We start from the raw sequence: 23,672 nt of genomic DNA on the forward strand, positions 1-23,672 counted from the left end.
GGCACAAAACCCTAAGTTCTCCGAGAAGCCAGCGGGGACTTATTGACTTGCTAGATTCTGTCCTTTTCACCCACCAGCCCACGTGGGACGACTGCCAGCAGCTTTTACAGGTCCTGCTCACAACTGAGGAGAGGAAAAGAATCCTCAATGAGGCCCGGAAAGTGGTTCCAGGCGTGGACAGAAACCCAACCACCAACCAGGCCCAGATAGATGTCTCTTTTCCCTTAACTAGGCCGGAATGGGATTTCAACACGGCAGAAGGTAAGGGGAGGCTTTTGGTCTACCGCCAGACTCTAATGGGGGGTCTCCGAATGGCTGCTAGAAAGCCAACTAATTTGACCAAGGTAGGGAACTTACAGCAGGAAAGAGATGAGTCTCCAGCTGCCTTTCTAGAGCGGATCATGGAGGCATATCGCACCTATACCCCCATGGATCCAGAAGCCCCTGAGAATAAGGCAGCTGTAATCATGAGTTTTATCAACCAGTCAGCCACAGACATTAGAAAGAAACTGCAGAGAATAGATAGGTTAGGAGAAAAGAGTTTTCGGGACTTGCTGGAAAGTGGCTGAGAAGGTGTATAATAACCGAGAGCCCCCTGAGGATAGGCAAGCCCGCGCCATGGTGGCTGCCAGTGACAAGCAGACCCGAAACCTGGGCAAAGATTCTGCTAGCCACCACCACGGAGTCCCCTGAGGAGCGGGACCCGCCGCCTTTCGCCAGCTTGCCGATGGCCAAGAAAGAGGTAAGGGGACCCCCCCGTCCGGAAAAAGAACTCGCATTGGATCCAGTGTGCTTACTGCAAAGAGATAGGCACTGGGTCCGAGAATGCCCAACCAAGGCCCTAAAAAGGAAAACAAGGACGACCGGGTGGAGGTCTTGGAGCTGGAAGGACTGAGTGATTAGGGGAGTCGGGGTTCGGACCCCCTCCCGAGCCCAGGGTAACTCTTAGAGTGGAGGGGACCCCTGTTGACTTCCTTGTCGACACTGGAGCACAACATTCGGTTCTCCGCACACCTCAGGGAAGCTAGCCAATAAAAATCCTGGGTGCAAGAGGCAACTGGCATGAGCCAATATTCATGGACTACCCGAAGAACAGTAGATCTAGGAACGGGCCAGGTATCCCATTCCTTCATGGTAATACTAGAATGCCCCTACCCCCTATTAGGACAGGACTTGCTAACCAAGATTGGAGCCCAAATAACTTTCAGACAAGGGGGGCCTCAGGTCACCAATGGCAAAGGCCACCCTATCCAGGTTCTGACTCTGAGACTGGAGGATGAATATCGCCTCCACCAGGGGGCGCCCTCAGTAGAGAACAATATGGACGGGTGGCTGCAAGAATTCCCCACAGCCTGGGCAGAGACGGGGGGAGCAGGACTGGCCGCTCACAGGGCCCCAACCCTGGTAGAGCTAAAACCAGGAGAAGGCCCGATAAGAGTCAAACAGTACCCTATGTTCCAGGAGGCTCGGAAGGGAATCCAGCCTCACATCTGGAGACTGTGAAGCCTAGGGGTACTGGTTCCATGCCAATCTGCCTGGAACACCCCCCTCCTGCCAGTCAGAAAGCCCCACACGAATGACTATCGACCAGTCCAGGACCTCTGGGAAGTAAATAAAAGAGTCCTGGATATACACCCAACCGTTCCTAACCCATACACTCTCCTAAGCTCTCTGGCACCTTAGAGTCTGGTATACTGTATTAGACTTGAAGGATGCCTTTTTCAGTCTGCCCCTAGCGCCTCAAAGACAACCCCTGTTTGCCTTCGAATGGCATGACCCAGAGGAAGGCTACAGTGGACAATTAACCTGGACGCGATTGCCCCAAGGGTTCAAGAATTCGCCCACCATCTTCAACGAGGCGCTGCATGAAGACCTCGGTGAGTACAGGAGAGAGCACCCCAGTCTCACCCTCCTTCAGTATGTAGATGACATCCTGATTGCTGCCGATACCGCCAAAGATTGTGAGCAAGGGACCAAAGATCTGCTGGCCACCCTAGGGAGCTTAGGGTACCGGGCCTCTGCGAAGAAGGCTCAGATATGCCAAGAGAGGGTGAGTTACCTGGGATACATACCGGAGGGTGGACAGCGGCGGTTGTCAGACGCTAGGAAAGAGACAGTCTTGAAAATCCCTACTCCCACCTCCCGGAGGGAGGTGAGGGAATTCCTAGGATCAGCTGGCTATTGCCGCCTCTGGATACCAAGTTTTGCTGAGATCGCCAGGCCCCTATATGAAGCCACCAAGGAGGGGAAGGCCTTTGAATGGACTGAGACAGAAGAAATTGCCTTTAATCAGATAAAGAAAGCTCTTTTGGCTGCTCCAGCCCTGGCCCTACCAGACATTACGAAACCCTTTCGCCTCTTTGTAGACGAGCGCAAAGGAGTAGCAAAAGGGGTTTTAACCCAGGCTTTAGGCCCCTGGAGTCGCCCGGTAGCGTATTTGTCTAAAAAGCTGGATCCCGCAGCCACCGGCTGGCCACCATGCCTAAGAATCATTGCGGCAACCGCGCTCTTAGTTAAGGATGCCGACAAACTGACCCTGGGACAGGAGATCTGGATCACGACCCTGCATGCCATTGAGGGGGTCCTAAAACAGCCTCCTGATAGGTGGATGAGCAATGCTCACATGACCCACTATCAAAGCTTGCTGCTCAACCCCCCTAGAGTACGGTTCCATCCCAGTGCGGCCCTCAACCCTGCTACCCTGCTACCTGACCCCGACCTAGATGCCCCACTACATGACTGTGCGGGAATCCTAGAGCAGGTACGTGGACTTTGGAAGGAATTGACCGATCGGCCCCTCCCGGATGCAGAGGCCACCTGGTTCATGGATGGAAGCAGCTTCCTGGGGAACGGGTGCAGGTACGCGGGTGCGGAGGTGGTCACCGACACGAACACCGTGTGGGCGGAAGTCCTGCCCCCTGGGATGTCAGCTCAGCGAGCAGAACTCATTGCACTCACCAAGGCACTGACACTGGGGGCTGGGAAACGGCTTAACATTTACACAGACAGCCGTTATGCATTTGCTACATCTCATGTTCACAGGGCGATCTACCAGGAGAGAGGGCTATTGACAGCAGAGGGACGGACAATAAAAAATAAGCAGGAAATCCTTGACCTGCTCGCGGCCTTATGGCTTCCTGCCAAGTTAGCCATAATCCACTGCCAGGGGCACCAGAAAGCCGATGACCCGGTAGCAAGAGGTAACCAAAAGGCTGACCAGGCTGCGAAGGCAGTAGCCCTTACCTCGGTCCCTACCATGGCCTTACAACTCCCAGACCCGGGGGACCCAGTCTTACCAGACCAGCCCGAGTACTCCCAGGAAGAATTGCAACGTATCAGAAAGCTCCCCAGAGCCCAGGAAATAAAGGGATGGTGGTATACACCAGAAGGGGAACTTATACTGCCAGACCAGCTCGGGGACACAGTATTAGAACATATGCACCGATCCCCTCACCTGGGAACCCGGAAAATGAAAGACTTAATCCGACATGCCGGGATCAAGATTCACCAGCAGAATACCAAGATAGATCAGGTTGTGTCTGCCTGCAAGACCTGTCAACTTACGAACACAAGGGTCGGATCAAATGAAAAAGGGACCAGGCTCAGAGGCACCAAACCGGGAGCACAATGGGAGGTCGACTTCACTGAAATTAAACTAGGGAAGTATGGTTATAAATATCTTTTAGTATTTATAGACACCTTCTCTGGCTGGGTAGAGGCATACCCAACCAAGCATGAAACAGCTCAGACGGTGGCCAAGAAGCTTCTGGAAGACATCTTTACCCAGGTATGGTTCTCCTGCTATGATAGGGTCCGACAATGAACCAGCCTTTATTTCACAGGTAACGCAGGTAGTAACCAGGGCTATTGGGGCAAATTGGAAATTACATTGTGCTTATAGGCCCCAGAGTTCAGGTCAGGTAGAAAGGATGAACAGAACTCTAAAAGAGACCCTTACCAAATTAGCCATGGAGACTGGCGGGGACTGGATGGCTCTCCTACCATATGCCCTTTACCGGGTAAGGAACTCCCCTTACATCCTGGGCTTTACTCCCTATGAAATCATGTTTGGCAGGCCACCCCCTATCATTCCTAACCTTAAAGCTGACTTTCTTGCTGAATTTGAAAATCAAGAACTATCTCTTTCCTTGAGAGGGATCCAGAGGGCGCACAAGGACATTTGGCCGCGCCTCCGCGCCATCTACGAGACCGGCCCAACCCCAACTCCTCATCAGCACAGACCAGGAGATTGGATCTACGTCAGAAGGCACCACCAGGAGACCCTCGAGCCATGTTGGAAGGGTCCCTACACTGTGGTGCTGACGACCCCCACCGCTCTCAAGGTAGACAGCGTCGCGACCTGGGTCCATCACACTCACGTCCGGTCAGCGGACCCATCCGTGATCCGGGAAGACTTCGTCACCAAATGGAGCGTCGATCGAGATCAACGCCACCCGCTCAAGCTCAAGCTACGGCGTGCTCGACCTGCCTGATGCTGGTAACATTGAATAGACTTAGATAATGCCTGCATCTTCATGGACATGGCTCCAAAAAGACAAGGAAAATTCATAGGAAGGTCAGGAACAGACTTTAGTAGCAGAAGATTTGGCTGCCTGAAGCGGCCATGATGCCAATATTATGTTTCATTGTATTGATATGTTATATTGACCTTTAATTCTCTTGCAGGTTTGAATGTATGTTGGCTGTCCTGGAAGGGGACTGTGTGGGGTGACCCCCAAAAGTAAAGGGTGTCTAGCTGCCAAGAGGGCAGGTGCCCAACTGGGCAGGGAAGGGTGCCCATCAGGTTTTGGTCTCTGTTGAAAGACAGTTGACGGTTGGCAGCCTATATACTATCTTGCAGGCCTGCGTAACCATGCCCATGTCAGGGGTAGTACAAACCTCAACTGCAGAAACTGGGAAAGGCCTGTTTAGAATAGAAGGTCTGAGGCATGGTTATGCATAGAAAGAAGGTTTTATGCCAACAGTTACTGTTTTGTTATAACTCCATGAAAAGGAATTGGCAAGGAAAGTCAGAAAATCTTAAAGTAGATCAGTATGTTTTTCTCCTTATGTAATTCCTCCGAAATCTGGCAATGCTAAATAAGTCATGGCAACACATTTCTTTGCATAGATTCAATAAGACTGGTTCCTAATAGTGGTTTTATTAACGGAAAACTTTGACTGGAGTATCATGTTTTAAAGAGCCCTGTCTGAGCTCTAAAACCAGTAAGAATGCCACGAAGAAAGCCTGGTATCCTGCTTGGGAGCCCTGAAGATGGCTGGCGTTGGAGCGTCAGGCCCATGCCCTACCATCACTGGCGGTTGGTCAGAGTAGAAGGGGAGCAATAAGGATGCCTCTGCGTCCCTGTGGAACCCCCACACACTCTGGGCCGCAACGAGTAGGAGGGCTACTGAGATGGGCCTTAAAGCCTAGATCGTGGGCTCAGGTGGAGTTGCTACATGTGAGGGATTCATCTAACTCAGCAGATACTGCAGGCAGGCCTGATGGCGGCTGGATGGCTTGGCTTCCTGGCCCTACGGGGCACATTAAGATTCAACCATGAGATTCCAGCAAAGGTAGTCAGTTACCATTCTTGTTGTGTTTATGCAAACATCAGGCCAAATTAAATACAGTAGATAAATTAATCTTGATTTGGCTTTTTGATAGCCATGGAGGAATTTTAAGAAGAAAAATCCTATTTTAATAGAAGTTGTTAAAGCTAAAATGGTTTCTTTCCCTTCCACCGGACCATTTGTTAAGCGTATAGGGATAGTTCAGTTTATAGTTCTGTGTGCCCAGTACGGGCCTCTAGCAACAGTGGAATAGAAATGCAGTCCGTCTCATGATTGAGCCGGAAGTTCCAAGACAAAGTGGGGAATGAAAGGGCGAGGACTACGCCCTCCATCTTACCCTGGGTCCTCCATTTTTGGGCAGCCATGTGCTCGGCAAGGCTTCTTCCCAGAAGCCCAAGCCTCTGCTAGCCACACCCAGGATTTCTTTAAACTAACCAATGACAATCAAGGGAAGTGTGCACCATAGATATGACCACATCCTGTGTAACGAGATACCGACTTGCACCTGGCCAATCGGCAGGGCCCACAGTCCTCTCTCCTCCCCTTACTATAAAACCTCTCTCCCCACAGGGCTGGTCCTCTCTCTGCCACTTGCTGCTGTGTCAGTAAGGAGGGTAGGGGAGCCAAGCCCGGGTTTGAATAAAAGACTCTCTGCTTTTGCATCGGACTCGGCTGGCTCCCTGGTGTGGTCTCTTGGGGATCCTGAAATCTGAGTATAACACCTATATCCTGAAACTACGAAGCTTTATTAAAAGAGATTGAGAAAGACACAACAAAACTGAAAAATATTCCATGTTCATGGATTGGAAGAATCATCATAGTTAAAATGGCCATACGACCTAAACCAATACACAGATTTAATGCCACCTCTATCAATATCCCAATGTCTTTTTTTTTTTTTTTTTTTTACGAATGAGGCAATTTATTAACCCAGCATTTGTTCTAATGCTTCATGTTGGCAGCTGCCACTTGCCCTGCAATTCTGTCCAGATCTCTCTGTCCCTGGGGTGTCAATTTGTGGCCCCCATCCTGATCCTTTTCCACCATTTTCAGCCCCTCCAGGGCTTGGAGGACCCTGTGAGCCACGCTCTTAGAGCCTCTGCTAAAGTGGCTGGGCATGACACAATTTCTCTGTCATCCTCCACAAATCTTGGTCATGGAGCCAACCCCAGCACCTCCCCGAAAGTACAGATGCCGTGCTGTGGAAGCAGCTTGTGTGTAGAACCAATTCTCATTGTAGGGAGCAACCTCTTTATGCTTGGCCAGCTTGACAGTGTCCACCCACATTCAGGGACTTTCAGCTTCCCGGACTTTTTGAGGAAGGCTGCCAAAGCTCTGACGAACTTATGCTGCTTCACATTGTTATATTGGAATTCAGCGAGTCCAATAGAAAACGCCACAACCAAAGGGTCGAATTTTGGAACTTTTATTTCAAAGACCACGGCGACCGCGAAGGGCTATCGCCACTCCAAACCTCGCAGTCCCGAAATGAAATTAGTGGTAAGCTTATAAAGGCAAAAAGAGAAAAAAAACTCTAGGATTGGTGTCGTGAGACCCAATTTCAAGGCCTGGCCTGGCGCCAGCCCTGACAATTCCGTCTGGGAGCGTCATAGTTTATGGCCTTCCCAAGGTAGTAACAATGCTTAAGCAAACAGGTCCTGCAAGATAGATGATTTAAGAGGGAGCAGTGACCAGACCATAGACTGATAAGAACGTACAGCAGATTTCCGTCACAGGCCCAAATTTCCAGCCCCCCACCCCCACCCCCACCCCCACCCCCCTTCACTTTCCCATTATTCAAGCAAGCATATTTGCAGAAGCTAGAAATAGCATAGTTACTTATCTGGTTTAGTTATATCCTGGAATTAACAGGTCAATGGACCATCTGTGCCTGAGAGGCAGTCCTAACAAAATTTATGGGAATAAAAAGGAATGCCTAAGGTTCAGGTAGAGGGCAAGGGGATGAAAGGAGTCAGTTCTTTCAAGGTCCATTCTTCAATGTCTTTTACACTAACTCCAAGCATCGTGCAGCCTCTGTGCTGCCAGCCAGGGGAAAGGGCCCAATGTCATTTTTAAAGAAATAGAACAAAAAAACATCAGATTTGTATGGAACCACAAAAGACCCCAAATAGCTAAAGCAATCTGAGAAAAAAGAACGAAGCCAGAGGTATCATACTACCTGAATTCAAATTATACTACAAAACTACAATAATCAAACAGTATGGTACAGAAGGAAAAAGACACACAGAAAGCTGAGATATAAAATCACATGTATATGGGCAAATAACTTTCAACAAAGGAACCAGAAACAGACAATGGAGAAAAGGAAAGCCTCTTCAATAAATGGTGCTAAGAAAATTGGAAAGCCACTTGAAAAGTATGAGATGAGATTACAGTTTGTCCCCATTTACAAAAATTAATTCAAAATTAAACAAAAACCTAAATGTAGGATCTAAAACAATAAATTACAAAGAAGAAATCATAGGTACTAATCTTATGGAACTTAGAGAACATTTTATGAAATTGATTCCAAAGACAAGAGAAGTAAGAGCAAAAACAAATGAATGGGACTATATCAAACTAACAGCTTCTGCACAGCAAAAGAAACAAACAACGAAACAAAGAGGCAGCTGAATGAATGGGAGATATCTGCAAACAACAGCTCTGACAAAGGTTTAATATCCAAAATATATAAAGAACTCATAAACCTCAACACTAAACAAATAAACAATCCAATTAAAAAATGGGCAGAGGACCTGAACAGACAGACACCTCTTCCAAGAAGACACACAAATAGCCAACAGGCATCTGAAAAGTTGTTCAACCTTCCCTAACTAGCAAATATGGAAATGCAAATCAAAACTGCAATGAGATACCACCTCACACTTGTGAGAATGGCTATTATCAACAAGGTAGGTAATGACAAGTGTTGGAGAGGTTGTGGGGAAAAAAAACCCTCATTCACTGCTAGTAGGAATGTAGACTGGTACAGCTGTATAGCCACTATGGAGAATAGTATGAAAGTTCCTCCAAATATTAAGAACATAAAGTTACCATGTGACCCAGCAAACCCTCTCCTGGCTATCTGAAAACATATTCGCAAAGATAAATGTTCCCCTATGTTCATTGCAGCATTATTCATGGTGGCCCAGACATGGAGACAACCAAAGTGTCCTTTGATAGAGGATTGAAGAAAGAAGATGAGGTACATATACACAATTGAATACTGCCATAAGAAAAAACGAAATACTGCCATTTGTGACAACATGGATGGACCTTGAGAATTTTATGCTAAGTGAAATAAGTCAGTGGTAGCCAGAGGAAGGGGGAAGAGTGGAGGGGGACTAAAAAAGCTTAATATATAATAACAGAAGATGACTGACTTTGGGAGACAGTGTAATATACAGATCTTATATCATAGAAACGTATACTTAAAACCTATATGATCCTATTAATCAACATCATCCCAATAAACTTAATTTTTAAAATTTTTTTATTGATTTTAGAGAGGAAGGGAGAAGGAGAGCACAAAAGAAACATTAGTGATGAGAGTGAATCATTGATTGGCTGCCTCCTGGCATGACCCCTACTGGGGATCGAGCCCGAAACCTAGGCATGTGTCCTGACCAGAAATCTGACCAGGAATCAAACTGTGACCTCCTGGTTCATAGGTCAAGATTGAACCACTGAGCCACACAGGTTGGGCAAATTTAAATTTTTTTTAATTGAAAATTCTCTTATATCTTGTTGAGGTTATTTCTCCTCCCTGCACCTGCCCACAACCACCAATCTGATTGCTATCACTATAAATTAGATCAGCGGTTCTCAACCTGTGGGTCTCGACCCCTTTGGCGGTTGAACGACCCTTTCACAGGGGTCGCCTAAGACCATCCTGCATATCAGATATTTACATTACAATTCATAACATTAGCAACATCACAGTTATGAAGTAGCAATGAAAATAATTTTATGGTTGGGTCACAACATGAGGAACTGTATTTAAAGGGCCAGAAGGTTGAGAACAACTGGATTAGATTGTAATAGAGCAGGGTTGGGGAGCCTTTTTTCTGCCAAGGACTATTTGGATATTTATAACATCATTCTCAGACCATACAGAATTATCAAGTTAAAAATTAGCCTGCTGCCAAGACCGGTTTAGCTCGGTGGATAGAGCATCGGCCTGCGGACTGAAGGGTCCCAGGTTCGATTCCGGTCAAGGGCATATACCTTGGTTGCGGGCACATCCCCAGTAAGGGACGTGCAGGAGGCAGCTGATCGATGTTTCTCTCTCATCAATGTTTCTAACTCTCTATCCCTCTCCCTTCCTCTCTGTAAAAAATCAATAAAAATATTAAAAAAAAATTATTAAAAAAAATAATAATAAAATAAAAAAATAAAAATTAGCCTGCTATATTTTGTCAAACATTTAATTAATTTACCCTTAATGCCCTGGCAGGGCCAGACCAAATGATTTTGTGGGCCGTATATAGCTCATGGGTTGGAGCTGTTCTAGAGCTTCATATACATTGAATCATACCTGAATAAGACTGTCTTTATTCAAACTCAGTATAATTCAGATATTTATTGAGTCAATTTTTTTGAAAATATAATTTTATTTGTTTATGACAGGGAGATGGAAAGAGAGAAACATTATTGATGAGAGAAAATCATTGATTGGCTGCCTCCCTCATATCCCTTACTTGGGATGGAGCCCTGAACCCAGGCATGTGCACTGACCGGGAATCTAACCATGACCTCTGAGTTTATAGGTTGACACTCAACCACTGAGCCACATCGACCAGGCTATTGAGTTGATTTTGGCAACTTATACATATATACACTGAGTGGCCAGATTATTATGACCACCTGATGTTTGTAGGCAAATTAGCTATAATTTCGCGCTGAAGTTGCTAGAGAGCCAGACCATTATAAATAGGGAAGCAGGTTGTTTACCATGACAGGAGTGATTTTTCTGAAAATATGGGTAAACAACGCGATTTAACAGCCTTTGAACATGGGATATATTTGACCATGAGTGGCCAGATTATTATGACCACCTGACGTTTGTAGGCAAATTAGCCATACACTGCATTGTATGGGATATGGAAGCCAAAGGCCTGTTCAAACACCTTTGCTGTCTGCAGTTACCAAGATAAAATGTCTCCAATTCGCACAGGAACACAAGGATTGGACAGTCAAACATTGGAAAAAAGTCATGTGGTCCGATGAATCACATTTCCAGTTGCATCATGCAGATGGCAGAGTGAGAATTGGGCGGAAACAGCATGAAAGCATGCACCCCACATGCATGAGTACAACTCTTCAAGCTGGTGGGAGCAGTGTTATGGTTTGGAGCATGTTTTCCTGGCATGATTTGGGCCCTTTAATTCATGTGGAACAACGTCTGAATAGTACAACATACCTAAGTATCGTTTCCGATCAAGTTCATCCTATCATGTTGATGGTGTATCCCAATGGAGATGGCTTCTTCCAACAAGACAATGAGCCATGCCACGGTGCTCGTATTGTGGAATGATTTCAAGAACATGAGGGAGACTTTACCTTGCTAAGGTGGCCCACACAATCACCAGATCTCAATCCAATTGAGCATTATATGGGACAAAGTTAAAAGAGCCATCAGGCAGCTGGTTCCACAACCATCAAATCTCACAGAACTGGACAGTGCTATTCATCAGGCATGGTGTCAGATTCCTCGCATCACCTTTCAACATCTCATGGAGTCAATGCCAAGAAGAATTGCTGCAGTATTCAAGGCAAAAGGTGGCCCAAGGAAGTACTGATGGGGTGGTCATAATAATCTGGCCACTCAGTTTATATATACACACATATATGTATAAATTGTTAAAATTCACACACACACATACACACACACACAGACACACACACAAACATTTAATCCTTACCTGAGGATATGTTTCTATTGATTTTAGAGAAAGAGGAAGGGAGAGAGAGAAACAAATATCAATGTGACTGAGAGACATTGATTGATTCCTCTTGTACACACCTTGAGTGGGGATTAAACCCAAACCATAGTTACATATGCCCTGACTGGGAATCAAACCCAGAATCATTTTCGTGTATGAGATCAGCTCCAAACTACTGAGCCAACTGCCTGGGGAAGCATTGTATACATTTAAGAAAAATATCCATTTTCTTTAGACTTGATTTTCAAATTAATATTTTACTTAAAAATATTTGAACTATGCTGATGGTCATATTTCTGTTTTCATTTTTCATGTTATATATTTGTGTCTATTCTTTTTTATTGATTAGCCTTGATATTTGTTTCATCTTTTTAAGCAATCTCTCTTGGACTTTTTTATGATTATTATTATTCTTTGTTTATTAAATAATCTTTTTATATTCTGGTATCCTATTTTCCTTAGGTACATTTTAGTTTACATAATACTAAAGGGATCAATTCAACAAGAGGATATAACCCTGGTTAACATATATGCACACAATATAGCAACACCTAAATATATAAAAAAAAACTTCTAGAGGACTTTAAGGGAAAGATCAACAACAAAACAGTCATAGTTGGGGACTTTAACACCCCACTGACTTCACCAGACAAAAAATTAACAAGGAAACAGAGCCTCTAAATCAGTGGTTCTCAACCTTGGCTGCATGTTAGAATCACCTGGGAATCTTTTTAAAATCCTGATTTCTGGGCCTTATTCTCCGGAAATTGTGTTTCTTTGTTAGGGGGTGAGGCCACAATATTAGTAACAAAGAAACAGAATTTCCGGAGGATGAGGCCCAGAAATCAGGATTTTAAAAAGATTCCCAGCTGATTCTAATGTGCAGCCAAAGTTGAGAACCACTGCTCTAAATGAAACACTGGATCAGATGGATTTAATTGACATTTATAGAACATTTTACCCGAAAGCAGTAGAATATACATTCTTCTCAAGTTCACATGGCTCATTCTCAAAGATAGAGCACATGTTAGGACACAAAACAAATCTCTACAAGTTCAAGAAGATTAACATCATTTCAAGCATGTTCTCAAATCACAGTAAAATGAAATTAGAAATCAAATACAGTAAAAACGCTCAAAAATATTCAAACACATGGAGGCTAAATAGCATGTTATTAAACAATGAATGGGTTACCAATGAGATCAAGAAAAAAATCAAGAACTTACTGGAAACTAATGAAAATGAACACAGAACAACCCAATATCTTTGGAACACAGAAAAAAACAGTACTAAAAGGTAAGTTCATAGCACTACAGGCCTACCTCAAAAAAAAAAAAAGAAAAGAAAAATTAATAATAAACTATTTAACCCTACAACATAAAGAATTAGGAAGAGAACAACAAGAAAAGCCCAGAGTAAGTAGAAGGAAGAAAATAATAAAAATTAGAGCAGAAATAACTGACACAGATGATAAAAAAAAATACAAAAAAAAAAAAATCAATGAAACCAAGAGTTGGTTCTTTAAAAGATAAACAAGACTGATGAACCATTAGCCAGACTCATAAAGAAACAAAGAGAGAGGACCCAAATAAATAAAATCAGAAATGAAAGAGGTGAAATAACAACAGACCCCACAGAAATACAAATGATTGTTAAAAAATACTATGAACAACTCTATTCTAACAAACTAGACAACATGGAGGAAATGGACATATTACTAGAAAAACACAACCTTTCAAAACTCAATCAGAAAGAATCTAAAAATCTCAACAGGACGATAACTATGGAAGAAATTGAAGCAGTCATCAAAAAGCTTCCAGCAAACAAAAGCCCGGGGCCAGACAGCTTCACAGGGGAGTTTTACCAAACATTCAAGGAAGAACTAAATCCTATCCTCCGCAGACTATTCCAAAAAATTCAAGAGGAAGGAACACTTCCAAGCTCATTCTATGAAGCCAGCATCACCCTCATACCGAAACCAGATGAAGACAACACAATGAAAGAGAATTACAGGCCAATATCCCTCATGAACATAGATGCCAAAATCTTCAACAAAATTCTAACAAATCGGATCCAGCAGTACATCAAAAAGACAATGCACCATCACCAGGTAGGATTTATCCCAGGGATGCAAGGATGGTACAATATCCGCAAAAACGTGATACATCACAAAACAAATTGAGAGATAAAAACCACATAGTCAAATCAATTGATGCAGAAAAGGCATTTGACAAAATCCAACACCCTTTCTTGATAAAAACTCTCAGCAAGGTGGGAATAGAAGGATTATACCTTAACATAATAAAAGCCATATATGACAAACCCACAGCCAACATCATACTCAATGGACAAAAATTAAAACCATTTCCCCTAAGAACAGGAACAAGACAGGGATGCCCACTCCCACCACTCCTGTTCGACATAGTACTGGAAGTACTAGCCATTGCAATTAGACAAGAAGAAGAAATAAAAGGCATCCAGATTGGAAAAGAAGAAGTAAAACTATCCTTATTCGCAGATGGCATGATACTGTACATAGAAAACCCTAAAGACTACATCAAAAAATTATTAGACTTAATATATGAATTTGGCAATGTAGCAGGATACAAAATTAACGCCATGGAATGTATGGCATTTCTATACACCAATAGTGAACTGACAGAAAGAGATACTAAAAAAGTAATCCCATTTACCATCACACCAAAAAAATTAAGATACCTAGGAATAAACTTAACTAAGGAGGTAAAAGACCTGTACTTCGAAAACTACAGGACACTGAAAAAAGAGATAGGACATAAACAGATATAAGAACATACCATGTTCATGGATTGGTAGAATCAACATCATTAAAATGTCCATACTACCCAAAGCAATCTATACATTCAATGCACTACCCATTAAAATACCAATGGCATATTTTACAGATCTAGAACGAACTCTCCAAAAATTCATCTGGAATTAAAAAAAAAAAAAAGACCCCGAATAGCTGTAGCAATCCTGAGAAAGAAGATCAAAGTAGGTGGGATCTCAATACCAGATATCAAGCTGTATTACAAAGCCACTGTTCTCAAAACAGCCTGGTACTGGCACAAGAACAAACATATAGATCAATGGAATAGAATAGAGAACCCAGAAATTGACCCAAACCACTATGCTCAATTAATATTTGACAAAGGAGGCATGAACATACAATGGTGTCAAGACAGTCTCTTCAATAAATGGTATTGGGAAAATTGGACAGATACATGCAAAAAAAAAAGAGAAAGAAACTAGATCACCAACTTACACCATACACAAAAATAAACACAAAATGGATAAAGGACTTAAACATAAGACAGGAAACCATAAAAATACTAGAGGAATCCACAGGCAGCAAAATCTCAGACATATGTCGAAGCAATTTCTTCACTGATACAGCTCCTAGGGCAGGGGTCCTCAAACTTTTTAAACAGGGGTTCAGTTCACTGTCCCTCAGACCGTTTGAGGGCCGAACTATTTTTAAAAAAAGCTATGAACAAATTCCTATGCACACTGCACATATCTTATTTTGAAGTAAAAAAACAAAACGGGAACAAATACAATATTTGTATTTGCATGTGGCCCGTAGTTTGAGGACCCCTGTCCTAGGGCAATGGAAACTAAAGAGAAAATACACAAATGGGACTACATCAAAATAAAAAGCTTCTGCACAGCAAAAGAAACCATCAACAAAACAACAAGAAAGCCCACTGCATGGGAGAACATATTTGCAAATGTTATCACTGATAAGGCCTTAATCTCCAACATTTACAACTTAACAAAAGGAAGATAAACAACCCAATCAAAAAATGGGCCACAGACCTAAATAGGTACTTTTCGAAAGAAGACATATGGAAGGCCAAGAGACATATGAAAACATGCTCAAAGTCACTAATCATCCGAGAGATGCAAATCAAAATGACAATGAGGTACCATCTCACACCTGTCAGAATTGCTGTCATCAACAAATCAACAAATGACAAGTGCTGGCGAGGATGTGGAGAAAAAGGAATCCTCGTGACTGCTGGTGAAAATGCAGACTGGTGCAGCCACTGTGGAGAACAGTATGGGGTTTCCTCATAAAACTAAAAATGGAACTCCCATTTGACCCAGTGATCCCACTTCTAGGAATATATCCCAAGAAACTAGAAACACCAATCAGAAAGGATATATGCACCTCTATGTACATAGCGACACAATTCACCATAGCTAAGATTTGGAAACAGCCTAAGTGTCCATCAGCAGATGAGTGGATTAAAAAACTGTGGTACATCTACACAATGGAATACTATGCTGGGGTAAAAAAAGAAGGAATTCTTACCATTTGCAACAGCATGGATGAAACTGGAGAGCATTATGCTAAGCGAAATAAGCCAGTCAGAGAAAGATAAAATATCACATGATGTCACTTGTTTGTGGAATATAATGAACATAAACTGATGAACAAAAACAGATCCAGAGACAGAGAAGCATCAATCAGACCGTCAAACCTCAAAGGGAAGGTAGGGGAGGGTGGGGGTAAGGGGGAGAGATCAACCAAAGGACTTGTATGCATGCATATAAGCCTAACCAATGGACACAGACAACAGGGGGTTGAGGGCATGAGTGGGGAGTGGGGCGGCAATGGGGCGATAAGGACACATATGTAATACCTTAATTAATAAAGAAAAAATATATTTTTAATAAATAAATAGTGCCCAGCAAATCATCAAGTCCACATGGGTGTTTATTTAATAAATAGTTTTTGCAACAAAAAAAACAACAAAAAAAACCACCTAAAAATAAACAATTCCCCTATCTAATAAGGGTTATCTTCCTAAATTAAATGTAGCCCAACCAGTGTGGCTCAGTGGTTGAGCAGCGTCCCATGAGGTCACAGATGGATTCCTAGTCAGTCAAGGCACATGCTCACGTCGCAGACTCAATCCCCAGAAGGGGCAAGCAGGAGACAGCCAATCAATGATTCTCTCTCATCATTGATGTTTCTATCCCTTCCATTCTCTGAAATTAATAAAACCATATATTGTTTTTTAAATTAAAGTGTAGAAATGTGCTGAGGGGCAAAAGAAGAGAAAGCAATGGACTGACTTAGAAGTCATTTTATAAATGTACATTACAGTTTCTGTGCCTTTGGGCAAATCATGTAACCCTCCTGAGCTTCAGTTCTTCAGTTACAGAAAGGAGATAATAGATGCCCTATATACCTCAGAGTCAATGTAGCCATCAAATGAGACCATACAGAAAAAAGTGCTTTGTATATTACTAGTATGATATAAATGTAAAGGAATATTAGTCATTAGATATTTAACTCTTGACCATATATATTTCAATTATTTAAAGTAAAAACAAAATTAGCCCTAGCTGGTTTGGTTCAGTGGACAGAGCATCGGCCTGGGGACTGAAGGTTCTTCAGTTTGATTTCGGTCAAGGGCACATGCTGTGGTTGTGGGCCAGATCCCCAGTAGGGGGCAGTCTCTCTCTCCCTCTCCCTTCCTCTCTGAAATCAATAAAAATATATAGTAAAAAAAAATTAAATGCACATATCACCATGTAATTTTTATTTTCTAGGTTAATACCATAAATACATCACATTTTTTTAAAATATATTTTATTGATTTTTTTACAGTGAGGAAGGAAGAGGGATAGAGAGTTAGAAACATTGATCAGCTGCCTCCTGCAACCCCCCACTGGGGATATGCCCGCAACCAAGGTACATGCCCTTGACCGGAATCAACCCGGGACCCCCCAGCCCGCAGGCCGATGCTCTATCCACTGAGCCAAACCAGTCAGGGTAATACATCACATTTTAACTTAACGTCTAAAGTTATACTCACTACTCCGGTGTAATAGCGTAGTCCAACAACATGGCCTCTCAAAGTTCCAAATAAAACTGAATCTAACTCTTCATCACTAGTTAGGAAGTCGTCTGGAGGGATAATATCTTGGAATTCAAAACGGGGAAAGAAAGTTGGATATGAGAGGCGTGAAAAATTTCCATGGACTCCGCCATATTGGACAGTCTGCAAGTACTTCCAAACAGGATCTCTATTTAAAAAAAAAAAAAGGCAGGGGAAAAAATTTAAATCAAGTATTTTTCAAAGACCATACCATATTCATAGGCCAATTGTTTTCTCACACTTTATTTCAACAAATTAATTCTTATGTGGGAACTTCTGTATAAGATTAAGAAAGTGTTACTCTAGTTAAAGCAGGATTTGAGTGAGTGGGGGAGGTTTCTTCTACCCACAGATATTCAAAATGAAAAACCCAATAAGGGTTCACAAATCTTTTTCCTAGTGATTATCTATTTAAATTGAAATGTATGTGATGTCTGTAACTTTATATGCCAAAATTTCAATGGAGATTGAGCTAGAAGAGACTTGCAAATATGGAACTATTATTATATGTGAAGCAGTTTACATAATTACAGATAACACATTCAGCATCCATTACTTTAATTCCTTCCTTATCTTATTCAGGTATTCAAACCATGCCAACATCAGAGGATGACTGACCCAAAGCCTCCCACTCTCGTTGGTTTAAGGGGAACTGTAATCTCCTTATAAATAACTGTTTCAGGAACGCGAATGTAAACCAATTTGGATACTGAAAAGTAAGGGGGAAGTCAGCTGGGGGGCTTCCAGGATGTTTCCACTCTCCTAAGACCAGATGGAAGGTACTTCCCCTGCGTTTTCCTTGCAGGTCGTGCAAACCTCTTTTGGCTCCTCTGCAAATATATATTTGCACGTCAGTGTATGCACATAAACTGTGAGCTACTTAGGGTCAAGGGCTGTCCTACTTGGCCCTTTATTCCGAGCACAATGCCTAATGCACAGTGGGTTGCTAATGGGTGTTTCGCTGAATAAAGCACAGTAGAGATCCCCGCTAAGGATTGGAGCTTTGAGCCCCAGACCCCTCCCACTCCCCACAGCCCTGGACGCAGATTTTTCCAAGGCCCTGGCACCAGACTCGCCTGAGGAGCCTCCCCTCACCAACCAAGATTACGCGTTTACTTCTCCCGAAGATATATGAGCCACCAGCAAAACGAATACATGCGCCCAAATCGCGAGGGAACCGCGAAAGGAACGCGGGGAAGGTCAGGTTCATTTGGGGACACCACCAGGCCGTTACCTCCCTGCGTCCCACTCCCTCCATCCCTTCACCTCTTGAACATCCAGGACATGGCGCAGGGTAGGTGACGAAGGTGACGCTTGGGCGCCCGCGGTCGTTCTCGAGCCGCCTGGATACACCTCTTTGCGGGGCCTGCAGCCAGAAGCCGCCCACACTTCCCGAGCGCCCGAGGAAGGGCGCTCTGCGGAGAGCTAAGTTGCCGCGAGTCTGCTCAGACGTCGAGCCGTCTCCTCCCAACAACAACCTGGGAAACCGCCGAGGCTTTGTGACTGGCACTGGGAACACTCAATCACGAGGCGGGGCCTACGAAGGCGAACCAATCAGTACGGAAGGGAGGGCAACTCCGCCCAGCTCACGGATTCAAAGGCCGTGGGCGGGGTCCCGGCTTCAGGGGGAGTTCATCCGGGTTCTTCCCAACCCGAGGCGGGTGCGCGGGAAAGTCCAGCAACCCCACCTGTCCGAGTGCGGTGCCCGCGGTTCTCTGGACTCCCTGCCTGAAACAGAGGGAGACCACGCTCCTTTTCGCTGTGTTCCCCAAGTCCTAAGCCTCAGCCCCATTCCTCAGGCCTCGCCTCATCCTGCTTCTAACTTCCTCAGCATATTATCTATAGTAACTCAGGCGTAATATGGTGATTAGACCGGACGTCCTTCCCAACGAAGCCGGGGCTGCGAGGGAAGCCCGTCGGGGTGCCTGCCGGCGGCCGGAGGGAAGCCCGGGTCGGGTGCCAGAGGGAAGCCAGTGCTGGCAGCGGGGGAAGGAAGGCCTGCTCTCGCAGGAGTTGCCTGCATCGGGCCTCTGGTCTATAATAGGGTTTTCCCCTGAATAAACTCGGCGATTTATGAGCGGTGGGGGTACCAGCCAGATAATTTCACTTCCTGCGGTTAACCCTGTGTAGTTGCCTTCAAAATACTCATTTTAAACCCGTGGGCTAAACTTTGAGACACACTCAGTTCAGAAGAGCTTCGCTGGAGTTTGGATTTACGGAGTACCCCCTCCATCTCTTTTTTTTTTTTTAAGGAATATTTTCATTTCCAGTAGAGGAAAACCATAAAATGCGGTGATTGCTGAAAGTGATGGGCTAGCGATCAGTTGCCCGTGAGGGTGGAGGCTGCCCTGGCAAGCCCCGAGGAAGCGTGTTTTCCCCGGCTGCCGGCCTCTGAGAGTCTGACTAGTCTCAGAGAACTGTGGGCTTGGGGGGCACTGAGTCAGCAGGCCTTTTACCTGGTGCGGCAGCAGCACCGGGCTGGCAGCTTGACCTGCTCGAGGGCTCCAGGTAACTGTCAGAATTGCAGGATCAAAGAGGAAATGCATTTGTGAATGTGGATCAATATTGACACTTGCCCCTCATAGAGTGATACATTTTACACTTCCCTCAGCAGAGCGTGAGAGGTGGTCTATGAAACAGTTTTTCAAGAGGCATTGTTCATTATCTTAAACTACCACGATCTGTAAACATGAACCAGCAATGGAATGAGAAATCAAATTTGCAGCAATTTATTACTTCATTTTACTAAACAGTAGGAAGATGAAGACAGTGGCATTTCAAATTATTTTCATTACTTTCTTCTGGAAGTATTATGAGGCAAATGGCAATATAGTTCAATTTTTTGGCTCTAAGTTCTTGAAAAATATGCCAGAAAATGCCCTGATTGGAAATGTTCTGTGTGTAAAGTTAATGAAGAAGCCATGTTCATTAGACTAAAACATAAAATTCCAAATGTAAAACTACAAAACTTGAGACCTATGTGTAATGACTGTCCCATCATTAAAGAACCCAGATTGAATGACATAAAAATGTACTATTTAATGTCGACATTTTTGTCCATCTGGTCACTATTTTATATCTCAGATCTAGCTGCTGAACTTGAACACTTTTTCCTTTAATCATTCTTTTTTATTTATAAATGAAGTTCAGTTTGTACTAGTTTGGTTAAAATGTTACAATAGAACTATCACATCAGTAGATTATGTATTCAGCAAAATGAACATTTGTAACTGAAAAAAAGAATGGAAACTATAGAGTGACCTGTGTTGGATTGTTGTGTAAGGTGGAGAATGGCACCAAGAGGATGGTGAGGAAGATAATGGTCAGATTACATAGAAATTCATGGTCTATGGTAGAGTTTGTATTTCATTTTAAATGCAGTAGAAAGCCATTGAATGTTTTAAGCAGGGCAATGACAATCTGAATTAGCTTTAAAAAGTCACTCTGGCAGCTCTGGAGAATGTATTATGGGAACAGGAACGAAGGCAGAAAGACTGGTTAGTTGATAATTAGGAAACAATTGTATCCAAATAAGAGATGATGGTGGTTTGGAATGGGGAGGTGATGAAATTTAGAGAACCAACAGAGTTTACTAGTGGATTTCAATGTGGGTGCTGATGGTGGGGAAGGAATAAAAATCTTCAAGCCACCCACCTCCCAGTCTCAAACATTTTTTCTCATACTCCCCCACTTTTTGCAAATTAATCATGTCACTCCCTGCTTGATGCTGTGAGCATGAAATCAAAGAATTGTATGTGTGGCTCTTTATAATATGTCCCCTACCTCCCATTCCTGTCACTTCCCAACCCACTCTGCCTAAAATGGTCTTCACTAACTTCTCTAAAAATTATATTTTCATATGTAACCACAAGGCCATTTTCAAACCCAACAAGATTAATAAATCAATCCTTGGTATCTTCTAATAACTAGTTCATAATCAAATTTTCAGTTGTCTCAAAAAGAGTTCTTTTATAATTTGTTAACAAAATAGAATTTTGAAGACCTTGGCAAAAATCAATCAATCAAAAAAGCAAAAAACTTTAAGAATCTGTATTTCTAAGAGTCTGCCTTCAATACAAAAACCTCTATGTTTTTGTCATAACTAATAGATTCTGGGAGACTATGTGATACTATAAAAGCTTGTTTGTTTGTTTGCTTTCCTCACTCCAAAGGAGATAGAGACAAAGTTGGAAGGAGAATTTTCACAGAGTACATCTGTAAGTGGGTCTTATGGATAGGGTCTGGAATGCCAATACTTTGAGCCAAGAGTCAGTCAGTCACAAAGGAGGTATGATAGACAGTCTAACAAAGTTTCTGGAGATCCCATAAGAAAAGGAAGCTGTGTCTCATTTTTCAGAGAGTAGCCTCAAAATTCTGCAGATCTTAGAAAGAGAGCCCCAGAGACCAGAAATGTGTTAGGGCAGTAAAGGAGTAAAGGCTAATGAGATGGCCCTGTTAAGGGATCCAAGGGTAGCCTTTCAAAATCCTAAAAAAGTCCCCGTGAGCCTGCAGCCCTGTGAAGGCTGGAGGCTTTCAATAGTTCATGGTTCTAGTGAACAGAAGCAAGGAGGCTGGTGCCACAAAGTTGAAAAGAAGCCCCCTAAAGGGTAAGAAAAAGGAGACTGAATTTGACTTGAAATCTTAAAAGGACTGAAGTACCTGGAAGTGGCTATATTAAGTTTCCTCTCCTTAGGCAAATTAAAGGTTTAAGACAAATTAAGTTCAACTAATATAAAGTTCTATCTTTGCAAATGGAATCACTGATTGAAATTAATACATACTATATATCCATATACACATACATCTCAATAAATTTAGACCTAGATATTTATAGCAGATACCTCTACTCGGCTGAATTAGGGAATTTTCATTTTATTCTTTCTGCTTGTATGCATGTAAAATGATCTCTATATTGCACATGTAGTGCTTTTTGCTATAATAAAATAAAAGATATAAATTGTAGTAAAGAAATTATGAAGATTTTTTCAACTTTGTTTTTAATTAATTTTAGACTAACAGAAAACTTGCAAAAGTCGTGTAAAAAGTACCATCATTTTTTTACCCCAATTATTTTAACACCATTCATAATCACATTATAATTATATCAGGAAATTAATATTGGTATAATCTTATTTATGAACCACTTTAAAAAAAATAATCAAAGAAGACAAGGCAGGCACAGAACCTAGAAACAGAACTTAGCGAGAGAACCTGGCTGAAGAACCTAGAGACAGAACCTAAACACAGAACCTAGAAACAGAACTTAGCGAGAGAACCTGGCTGAAGAACCTAGAGAGAGAACCTAGGGAGAGAACATGGCAAAAGATCCTGGACAGAACCTGGCTATAGAACCTGGCTGGAGAACCTAGACAGAACATGGCAGGAGATCCTGGATAGAACCTGGCGACAGAACCTGACTGGAGATCCGGGCTAGAACCTGGCAAGAGAACCTAGACAGAACTTGGCTGGAGATCCTGGAGGGAGAACCTCGCTATGCTGATCAACTGAACGCTGACCCCGTGCCATTCCTTCTTCGCAGACTCCGTCCACACCTTTGGGGACCCCTGGACCTGCTGGGGTTGGACCCCAGCATGAAGCTTTTATTCTGACCAATCCACAAAGGACTAATGCCATCAGCATTTAGCACTAAGCTTCCATCAACTCTGCACATCCCCAGAAAGCAGTGTACACATTTATTTATCCTTGGGTATGTTTACTACTTGGATCATTATCTTTTTTTTAATTGCCATTCTGTTCTCTTTGTCCTTACGTATGTTTTGTTTTGTTTTTTATCCTCACCCGAGGATATTTTTCCATTTATTTTTAGAGAGAGTGGAAGAGAGAGGGAAAGACAGAGAGAAATATTGATGTGAGAGAAACACATCTATTGGTTGCCTCCTGCACACGCCCTGACCCAAGGGAGGAACCTGCGTGCCCTTGACAGGAATTGAACCTGGGACCCTTCGGTCCACAGGCTGACCCTCTATCTACTGAGCCAATCTGGCTAGGGCTATGTATGTTTCAATGCATCTCCACTCTCTGCTTTAGAGAGAGAGCTCTAAAAAGAGTTTCAGCCAACAGTACTCTGAACCCATGAACTCCCAGCATAGACGGTTCAGTGATAATGGTGAGGTCAAAATGCCATCAATTCAACTAGTGCATTCTCTCTCTTTTTGTGCTAATTTTTTCCTTTTAATCTTTATTGTTGAAAGTATTACATATGTCCCCTTTCCCGCCA

The 23,672-nt window shown here is 43.2% G+C and overlaps 1 protein-coding gene and 1 pseudogene across 3 annotated transcripts in view; both read right to left on the bottom strand.

The window, feature by feature from the left end:
• HLTF (helicase like transcription factor) overlaps positions 1-18,935 on the bottom strand; it is a 165,990-nt gene extending 147,055 nt beyond the window's left edge. For all 3 annotated transcript variants that reach the window (XM_014455775.2, XM_023753751.1, XM_023753750.1), the window contains exons 1-2: positions 18,701-18,935; positions 17,372-17,582 (exon numbers count right to left, since the gene is read on the bottom strand). In XM_014455775.2, coding sequence (XP_014311261.1) covers positions 17,372-17,582; positions 18,701-18,720 — 231 coding nt within the window. In that variant the 5' untranslated portion in view covers positions 18,721-18,935. The remainder of the gene's footprint in view (positions 1-17,371; positions 17,583-18,700) is intronic.
• On the bottom strand, positions 6,486-8,669 carry LOC102428054 (annotated as a pseudogene).
• Positions 18,936-23,672: the final 4,737 nt, after the last annotated feature.

The sequence above is a fragment of the Myotis lucifugus genome, unplaced genomic scaffold, assembly GCF_000147115.1.
Source record: "Myotis lucifugus unplaced genomic scaffold, Myoluc2.0 scaffold_50, whole genome shotgun sequence".
Lineage (NCBI taxonomy): Eukaryota > Metazoa > Chordata > Mammalia > Chiroptera > Vespertilionidae > Myotis > Myotis lucifugus.